General features: G+C 39.5%; 1 protein-coding gene across 1 annotated transcript in view; it reads left to right on the forward strand.

Moving 5' to 3' along the window:
- Positions 1 to 10,866, forward strand: part of Dchs2 (dachsous cadherin-related 2) — a 121,766-nt gene that overhangs the window by 103,040 nt on the left and 7,860 nt on the right. Inside the window, exons 17-18 of the mRNA XM_029538031.1 lie at positions 7,874 to 8,004; positions 9,482 to 9,768. Coding sequence (XP_029393891.1) covers positions 7,874 to 8,004; positions 9,482 to 9,768 — 418 coding nt within the window. The remainder of the gene's footprint in view (positions 1 to 7,873; positions 8,005 to 9,481; positions 9,769 to 10,866) is intronic.

The following is a 10,866-nucleotide window of genomic DNA, read 5'->3' on the forward strand; positions in this document are numbered from 1 at the left end:
CAACAACAACAAAAAAAACCAAAGAACCAAGGGAGAGACATTCAAAAGACAGTGTTGGTGAAGTGTTCACTGAATGCCCTCTGCAAATGCCTTTTGTACTTTAAACACAGAGTTGGATTGAATGGCATTCCTTTGTGTAATTCTTCATTCTTTTCTGTTTGAAAGCCCAGCCTTGTCATCACGGTCCTTGTTGTGGGACCATGGTCCAGCAGAATGGTTTTATTGAAAGCTGATATTCAACATCAAAGATCATGGCCTAGCATCTAATAGATTCCAGCCTCCAAAGGGAGTATTTGTGCTGCAGGCCTGCTCTGTGTTTTCATGGGTCAGTATTAGCCAAGTACAGTCTACATACACATATTTACAGCATCTCACTCACTAAAGCAAAGAGCGCTAAGAAACCTAAAATAGCCACTAAAAGATAATCCTTACAGAATGGTGGCTGCTGCATAGAACACGATGAAAACAATGTCTAAAACCAGGTCAGTGGTAGGATAGGGATGCGGGCTCTCTTACTCAATGAACTGAAATAAAAGCAGACTCAGAACTGCAAGAATGCCAAGGTGTGTTTATTTAAACAGAGGAAGAGCAAAGGTCAGAATGCACCACAGAGGAGAAGCCAGCACATGGGTGAAGGGAGGTCCTCCAGGTGCCCGATTGCTGTTTAGGGCTTCCTCAGTGGGGAAAGAGGAGTTGGTTCCTAAAAGGCCTTCGTGAGGGTGGTTCTCAGCTTTGATTGATAAATTAGATCATACGTTTTTCTACTGTGCATGTCCATTCCTGTAACACACCTGATTTGATTCATTTGCACACCCAATCGTGCACAGGCATAAGGTGGTCAGTACGGGATCCTCCCTTAAAATTTACTGAAGATACAATTGTGTCTTACCGTGCCTGCATCTAAAAGAAGTTCAGGCTGGATCAGTCCTTCAGTTCATAGTGGGAATATATTTGTGTTAGAGTTATTGTTGGAGAGGAAAGAAAAACGTAGTGCAGAGATGGGTGTGTGTGCAACCGATGTGGGTTCAGGTCCGGAGTTGCTGGGCAGGCTTTTGGAATGGAACATGTGTGCACAGTAAAGGTGCCAGGCTGCCAAGTGCATTAGTGAGACAGGAGTGTGTATACAGATGGCAAAACAAGCACAGTACAGATTACTGAAGTATTCCCTAGGCTTTCCTGCCTCAAGCACGTATAGGAAATAACAGGGTCGCATGCAGTATGACCGTCTGTTTTGCTTAAAACACTCCTTAGAGAAGCTGTTAGTATTGCTTGTCTTGGGAGATACAGTCGCACAGTTGTGAAAGAAAGCTTATCTTTTTTGTTCATATTACTGTTTGATTTACATTGTAATAGTATCATGTGCTTTATCCTGAAAAGCTTTGTACATGCGTCACCATGGTTACCTCTTATCTGTGATGGATGTGCTCTGAGATCCTCACTGAAGACCTGAAACTTCCTATTGAAACCCAAATATATTGTTTAATTGTGTTTCTAAATGTCAGGCAGTATAGCCACTCATTACCAGAGTTAATCTCTCCTTTCATGTTTTATGCCTTGCAGGATTTTATATACCATTGTTAACCTTGTGCTTTGAGGTAACTAGTAAGTAACTCAAGAGTTACCTGAACAGAAACACAGCTATACAGCTGATGACTGCGATGCGTACTAAGGAATACGGAGTGGGTGATATATACGGTGTGGATACACTAGACAGGAAGATAATTCACATTCGGAGGGCAGGGGAAAGAGTACAACAGACTAAAGTGTTACCAAGATACTCCAACTTATGGCTATTTAAAACCTATGAGCTATTTATTTCTAGAATTTTTCCATTAACACTTTTGGATGTTGGTAGTTGGCCATGAATAATTAAAACTTTGCAAAACCAGACAAAACATGGATGCAGGATGTGGCTACTGTGTTTCATTTTATTCTTGTAGCCATTTCATACAGAAGTTAAGGCAGGTATTTTATTCATTAGCAATGCACACTGAATGGTTAGGTTACTCTAGGTTGCAGTACTATTGAAGGATGGAATTGCGACTTAAAGCCAGTGATTCTGAATGGCAGTCACACTGTTTCCATCACTGCAGCTACAGAGCAGCCCCTCTGTTTAAGGGGGGAAGTACAAAATACTGTGTCAATATTTGAGGCTACTTTCATGTTTCATGAGGACAGCACAGTATATTTGTGTGGCTAAGCACGGAAAGCTGGTTTGAATGGAATACGTTACTGAGTGTATTGGACTAATTAACCACCCCAAACCCTTCCAATTCCGAAAGTCTGATTAAGTGTTGTATTGTTTTTTTTTTTATTTAATATATTTCAAAATATTACTTCAAAGGTAATTTTTTTAAGCTTAAAACCTTTCCCTAAGTTAGGAGTTAGGAAATGTTTTGTAATATTTTAATGTAATTACTAAAGTTATTGTGTTTAATGTATAAATATGTTAAAATCTTCTTCATTGTTAAGCATGAAACATTTCTCCTCCACGGATGACTGTAGGTAAATCTCAGCCCAAGTGTTCTTTCAGTGATTGTAAATTCAGAGATCATTGACAGTCTGTTAGGTCCCGGGAACTAAGCACTTTCCAATTGTGATGGCTTTCTGTTACAGAATTCTTACTCAATGGAGCTTAGTTAGCAATTAAATCTAATGGTTTTCAACTTTTTCCTATTTGCGTCATGTTCCCAACATTTAAATTAATCCTAATATTTAGAAAGGCCTTTCTCCAACTCCCCATGAATAAATTAACTCCAAACTGTGAGAAGCAAAAGCTGAGAAGTTAACTGCTTTTCATCTGCCGTAGAAACAAATTGTCTGGGCCCTTGTACATTTGCAAATATCTCTAACTGTACCACCATATATAATCATACCTGCATGGACACATGCATGTGTGTGTCTCTGTGTATACATACATGAGTGAATCTGTGTGCGTGTGTGTGCATGCATGTGTGTGAGCATGCATGTGTGTACATATGTGTATATACGTACATGAGTGAATGTGTTGGTGTGTGCATGCAGTGTGTGCGTGTGTGTGTGTGTGTGTGTGTGTGTGTGTGCAAGCAAGTGTGTGATGAGAGATTGGAAATGTTTTTCTGAGAGATTGGAAATGTTTTTGGTCTTTTATGTTCTGAACTTGTTTGCCTCTGAGGCCTGTGTAACTCTAGCTCCCTTACTGTATGTGATTTTTCTCCCTTCTCTGAAAAACAGTTTTTAGGTTTTTCTTTTTCTCATTATATTTAGAAATATCATTATAATCTTTTTAATGTTTTACATTAATTTATTTCTCTCTCTCTCTCTCTCTCTCTCTCTCTCTCTCTCTCTCTGTGTGTGTGTGTGTGTGCATACTCATGTACACACACATAGTGTAAGAATGGAGGTAAAAGGATAGCTTGTGTGAGTTGGTTCACTCTTTCTACCACATGGGCCCCAGGGATTGAACTCTAGTTTCAGGTTTGGTAGGTGGTAGCTTTTACCTGATGAGCCATGTCACTGAGCCTCATTATATTTTTTTCATTATATTCTTTAATGTGGGCCTCTTGTTGAGCTGAGTAAATTCTTTTTGAACATGGAACCCTTTCTTTCTGTTCTCATACTCATTTTCATTGTGAATTTCTCCTCTTCTGCCCATTTCTTTTCTTGTTTATTTTGATTATTGTTTTTGTTTTGGTGTTTGCCATTTTGATTGTTGCTATGGATCCTATTCAGTAAGTGTTCAGGAGACACTGACCCTTTTCAGGCGTTAGAGATCTAGCTTTGTTTGTTGGCTATCTTCTCTGGGATGGTATATCTATATCTATATCTATATCTATAACAGTAATAAACCAAACATATCTAATAAGTGGCACTACTTGAGGTCCTTTTCTCATGTTATATTTTTGAATACCTTATGATCTTTGCCTTCCTTCCACACACTTGTCTACACTGACTTCACAGCATGATCCATCTTCTCATCTCTTCCATTTCCAACTATGTTCATGATCTTTTTTAGCCTTATGGACTTGCATATTTTAAAACAGCTTCCTAGCCATCTTCTCACTGGAATTTAGGGAAGAAGATGCAGGTCTGAGAAGTCATCTTACCATCTTTTAGCAGAAATCTTAACCCTTTTTATAGCCATTTCTGGGGTTTGCTGATATTTTTTATTTTTCTTAAAATTTCAGAGCAGACAGAAAATTCCTGGTAGATATTTGAGATACAGTGGAAAGAGAATTTTAAAAATTTTTTCTGCCAACAATTTATGGTTTTTAAAAAAATATTAAATGAGATCTTATCTGCTCCAAGGCCTCATCTGAAGTGTTCTGTGGTGAGGAAGCTTCCCACACTTGGGGGAATAGGAAAAGATCTTCTGGTCTTACGATGGGTCTGCTCTAGGTCTGGTCAGTTTCATCGTGGCCTCTGCTGACATGGCTCTGTGCAAGGGTTCTGCCACATGAAGCCAGCTGAACATGCCATAACTGTCAGCTTCACAAAGCCTGCCAAGGACCCGTCAGACAGCTTGAGGTATTGCAGGCTCAGTTCAGACTCACTGCAGCTCCATCTGCATGGTCTGTCAGTTGTTCATCCAACCATCAATAGGCTCCCATTTTCTTGCCCTTTTATTTTGACACAGTACATTAGATTTTCTCCATATCAATGGAAACTCACTTTTCTTTTTGCCTGACTTAGGCATTACATAGGACCCTGAGGTCGGGGCATAATGAGACTAAGAGTGATTGTGACAGTAATGACAAAGTTGATGGAAGTCTAGCTTTAGTGTCTCAGCTGGAACGTTAGATAATGTGGGGAGGAGCAGGTGAAAGACCTAGATGGGTACAAGACACACCAAGACCAAGTTCTCAGTACAAAGGAGATTTATTTAACCCAGAGGGACAAAAGTCATGGAATAAGAGACAAAGACAGGAGTCAGATGACTAGGGAGAAATAAGAAGGAATAAGAGAGAAAGGGAAGGAATGTTTGCCCCAGAGAGACAAAGGACTGCCTCTGCATAGAGAGGAAACAGACATGGCCCATATAGGCAAATGGCAGTTTACAAAGGGATTATGGTAGGATGAGTTGGATTGTTTTGATTGGGCATGTTTTAGGTGACCCAGAGGGAGCTTTTGATTGCTAGACTTTGATGGCTGGACCTTGGTAGTCAGCCTGGGGAGAAGGAAATGACCAAATAAGAGAATAGAGTTTGGTGACTAGCTTTAGGAATGTAATCTAATGTGTTTGCAAGGGGAAGAGGGAAAGATAAAGGGCAGTGTCTGTTAGGGCTATGTTTGCTATGCTCAGGCCTGCTAGAGCCCTTCAGCACACAGCAGTGGAAAAACAAAATTATGAGCTGATTACTTTCACAAAATATCCCCATGTGTACTTGACTGATGTTCATGATTACAAATCAAATTCCCACTTAGAATCATTCCTATGAAATTCAAGTGGGGGTTCCACCACTATCCCATCTCCAGGAGTATAGAAGGCAGTAGTGTGTGGGCTTCAAGGACAGTAAGCAGTGGCAGTTTGTTCTTAGTGGAATTGAAAAAAGGAAAGAGATAAGACTTAATTTTACATCATTTTAAATTTTAAGATTTGGAAAAGAAAAGATAGCCACAAAGCACAATAATGCAAAAGAAATTATGCCCACTTTCACGATCCAGTTTCTTAAAAGATAGTCTCTGTAACTGGCTCATGTGAATACTCTCTGAAATGAAGGTGACAGGATACTTTACAATGTTTCTGCTTCTCCCTGGATTTATAGATGTGATTTTTTTTTTGCAATACTTTATTGGGTTCTCTAACCTACCACCCTTCCAACCCTTATTCCACCCTGCTCTCTTTTAACTTCCCAGCAATAGATGAGAGAGAGGGGGCGAGGGGGTATAAACCTCTTTCAACTACTGTCTGCTAATTAAGGGCATTGAGTTACTTGGGACGAGTCCAGTCTTTGTCTCCAGTCTTTCCTTCTCCCCTCTTTGCTCATGGCCTCTTAAATTGCATCAGCAGCAACCTCCTCTGAGCAAGTGTACCCGGTTCTACTTGGAGCTCTGGCATTTATATCCTCTCAAAAGCTTCCAGACTTATAAAATGTCATACACACACTCAGGAACTATCCGCAGCTGGCAAAACCATGCCCCTGCTGGAGAATGATTCAGATCATAATCACCTGCTGTAAAGCAGCCTCTTATCCCACACCTTGGATTAAAACAAAAACATATTCACTTAACATTGCTAGTTATTTTTTTTTTATAAGAAATCAAAAAATTCTCACTACATGACTCTCACAACATTTATTAGAGAAAATGGGGGGTATGATGAGGTGCTCTGTGTGTACAGCACAGGAAGCATGCCCAGGGAGGGGCCCATTGTAAGGAGCACAGCTTTTGAATCAAACCATTTAATAAATCTCTAACCATGGAAGAGTCTGCAGAAATTAACACTCAACATTCATTAAACAAAAATTGTTAGAGTGATAGGCATTCACCTATCCTAAAGCAACACAAGAAAGAGGCAGACAGATACCCCATCACGATAACTATTGTGGCAGGAAAATGTGTAGTGTACTATGGTCATAAAGAGCGTGAGAATCTTTACTGGAGCTGTGAGCTTTAGAAAGTCACCAGAGTGTAAGGATGGAAGCATCAGCCAGAAGCCAGCACTTACAGTGTCAAGCATATTTGCTTGGGAAATCGAATGGCTTTAATGTCGAGAGTCAACTAGATGTTTAAATAGGGGTTCAGGTTTTCAAACTGCTATTGATTTATTTTTAATATGTGCATGGCAGCAAAGGGAGGTTTACACATATGAGTGTATGCGCCTGTGGAGGCCAAATGGCATCAGAAGTAATTATGAGCTACAAGATGTGGGTGATAGGAAGTGCACTTGGGTCTTCTTCAAGAAGTAGACATTCTTACCACTGTGCCATCTCTCAAGTCCTAAGGATGCATTCCAGGGAAATGGGTGCAGAGACTGGCTAGGCCAGGCATGCACTTCCCTGTGTTTAGTGTAGGAAACCCCATACTTTTCTGGATTTAGTACAAAACTCAAGTCCCAATTTGTCTTTACTTCACTGGTTGTGAAATCACTGAATTTCACATTGAATTTCTATCATACTGTTAGGTCCTAGATTCAAGTGGTGTTTGATCACTCTACCTGAGTCTCTCAAGACAGGGCTAAAATAAATAACACACCAATCTAAGGGACACTGAAGAGATCAACTGACCAGGCTTTCAATCTGATGATGCTAAGAGTTGTGAGAGAAGGGGAGATGGTAAGGCCAGGAGTAGTCACTCTAGATTGACTGGTAGAACAGTTCACTATAGCACTACCCCAGAGAGATTAAATCATACTGTGTGAATTCCATCAGAATTCACTCTTTGTCCTCTGACAGTTCAAGCCTGTCATGACCCAGTTGCTCCTTCATCATGACAGCAAGCTCTCCCAAGTCTATAATGTTGATTGGTTTGAAATTTGGATCTGAAAAGTATCCATATGTAGCCATCACTTTGACAGAATGTTTTCATGGTACAATCAGATGGGAATATGTAGCAGTCCCGGTGCAGTAGGGTGGGCACAAGTTTTGGCACATGGATTGTTTAGATTATTCTTAGAATTTTAAAGACTGTCTCCAAGAAATTGTGCATTTATTTTTACATTAATGCTTCACAACCCCTGGCAGCTTGCTGGAGCTTGTTCTTGAAACTTGTCAAAAATACATAAATTTCAAGCTACCATTCTTGTGAAATAAATTGTAAATGATGCTATTTAGAAAAGGCCATGGGAGAAATAAATGTCAGGGAATTCACATAAAAAATTAAACTAGATTTGATATTTATGTTTTTTATGCTTCCAAGATGGCTCATAACATTCCTTGATTCTTTTCCAAAACAGCTTGATTGTACAAGCCACAGACAGAGGGGTGCCCAGGCTTTCTGGTACAGCTCTGGTCAAGATACAGGTGACTGATATAAACGACAATGCCCCGGTCTTTCTCCTCTCAGAAGCAGTAGAAATTACAGAAAGTAAGTGTGACAATTTGGAATCAGCTTTTGATTGACTTACACATTTATCATTTTTTTCAACAGCCAGAAGTTGTATTAAGTACAGTTCTCAACAACCATGCAGGACACTAATGATGACAGTGAAGTTAAACTGATCATGTGCAGAGTTATCACTTTTCTCTAGTATAACCCACATTACTGGTAGAGACTAAAAAAAATATTGTTTTAGTGGTGGACTCTTCAGGGCCTTTATTACACAATGACTCCATAGTCTGAGAACCCACAGTTGTCCCATGGTAAATACCTACACTAGGAAAGCCAACCTATCCCCCTATAGATAAGCTTGAAAATAACAGTTACCTTTGTTTCTTTCCTCTATCTATTATTACCAAATTTATCCTGAAACATTTTGAACATTTCTTTTACTGTCTTCATCTTCCAAACAAATTATACGGACTCCCTTCCATAGAAATCTCTCCACATGAGGATGCCTGTAACTGTTATTCTATAAACAAAACATTTCAGGTTTATCTCTCACTTTCAGTATTTTCATTTGTTTTGATGGACTGTATGCTGTTTCTAAGCATGTGAATTGGTACAAAAATATATCAGGGTAACTGGCATGAATATATCACAAGAACAGAGTACAGAAGTCAAAAATCTATTGAATGAGGTAAAGTGTGTTTGGTATTCACCAAGAATTCCTCCCCAGCCTTGAAGACTAGAAATTACAAATTCCATATACAATAGAATAATTCTGAATATCTTGGCAGATACTTTACACTGACACCGCACTAGACTCTTAGAAATAAATCTCCTTTCATAGGTGGGTTAGGTAGAGACCATGGGAGACACTGAGTGTGTCATTATTTGTTCTGTGATTTTTTTTTCTGATGAATGAAATCAGAGATTTTCCCCCTCACTAGCACTGAGTATACTTTGTTTTCTCATAGCCTTGGTAATTTTAGTTCTGAGAAACAAATTTAAAAGAAGAAAGCCATGTCTGTGTCACTATCAAAGAATTAATTTTATGACATTAAACACTAAGCAGTTAAGTACTAAATCTTACATTTTCTTTCAGTTCTTGCCTGTTTTCCAAGTTAATTATTTGTATTATGTGTTTAGTAATGTCCTTTCTCTCCTCTATACCCCCGAGAGTTTCTGCTCAGACATAGAAACTATAGCCACGGGAGAGTACTCAGGATGGTTTTTGATTCTGGTGTTGTGTTGTAAGCATATGGTAGAAAACTGTAACATAAACTGGAGCATAGCCTACTTCTTCAGTTTTCTACTCTGTGGTAGATATTCACTTTTATTGTACTTATAAATTCTTCTGTGTTTTGATTTAGCCCATAATGAGCTTTAGATGAGAAATCATGCCAGGAAAAAAAGAAAATCATTTTAGATTTAAAATGAAAATACTTGGGCTGAATGATTGAAGAAATGTCTTTTGATGATGAATTTTAATGGGAGCTGACATTGGTCATGATGATTGCAGATTCTTTGCCTGGTGTAATTGTGGCTCGGGTATCCGTCCATGATGCGGATCTGAATCCAGCTTTCACCTTCAGTCTTGTCAAAGAAAGCAGCTCTGCAGCCAAATTCGCTATCAGTCAGGACACTGGAGTGGTAGTGCTGGCGCGTACACTGGATTTTGAAGAAGTTACCGAATACGAGCTGATCGTCCGTGTTTCTGATTCAGTGCACCACACAGAGGGTTCCCTCATCATCCGTGTGCTGGATGTCAATGATAACCCACCCGTTTTTACTCAAGATTTCTACCAGGTAAAGAGATACAAACAAACAAACAACAAACAACTAGAAAGAATGGGGCAGGGGTGAGGCTAAGAGATGACTCAGAAGTGAATATTCCTGCTGGCTCTTCTAGAGGATCTGGTTCGATTCCAAGCAACCACATGGGAATTCACAGCCATCTGTAACTCTAGATCCACGGGATATGCTACCCTTTTCTGGTTTCCACAGACATCAGGCATGTACCTGAGACACAAACAGGCAGGAAAAATGCCTATATACTTAAAAAGAAATGAATAACAATGGTAAAGTCAACCCTCCATCACTGATAGGCTGGTTCACTGTTGTTCGTCCTGAGCTAATGTTGCAGTATTGTCTATCACATTGTGGACCAGAAGTCATCTGGAATTATGAGGCTCCTTTATTTATGTTTGCTGAGTTTGGGGACCATCAGACCTTTGTATTTTCTCCTGATGTGTGTGTGTGTGTGTGTGTGTGTGTGTGTGTATAGAGTTGTAGTCCAGTTGTTCACAACTATTGAAATTTGTGCAGTTTTTGCAAGGCCACAGGGAAGGTGAACTAGTTTGCATTATCTGACAATGCTTTGGACAGATTTTTTATTTTTATTTTTGGAAGACATGGATTAACATTTCACACAAACAGATCGTGAGCAGATCTAGAAAGTGCAGAATTTGGGGCTGGAGAGATGGCTCAGTGGGGGAAGAGCACTGACTGCTCTTCCAGAGGTCCTGAGTTCAATTCCCAGCAACCACATGGTGGCTCATAATCCATCTGTAATGAGATCGGACGCCCTCTTCTGGTGTGTTTGAAGACAGCTACAGTGTATTCATATAAATAAAATAAATAAACTTTAAAAAAAAATAAAAAAGAAAGTGCAGAATTTAGATTTCAGGGCAGACTGTATGTTTACAGAAGTCAGAACAGTGACCACAGTGACCGAGGTCTCAGAAATGAATCCCAGTACTCTCCAGTGGAGGAAATGTAAGATGAGTGACATGAGAATGTCACCTAAGTAACACGTCTCCATAAAGCCTCACCTGAGTGATGCAATTAATGTCTATGATACCCATGAAAGGATATAGGTACAGAGACAAAATTTAGAGCTAAGAC

This window comes from Mus pahari, chromosome 4 (assembly GCF_900095145.1).
Source record: "Mus pahari chromosome 4, PAHARI_EIJ_v1.1, whole genome shotgun sequence".
Classification (NCBI taxonomy): Eukaryota; Metazoa; Chordata; class Mammalia; order Rodentia; family Muridae; genus Mus; species Mus pahari.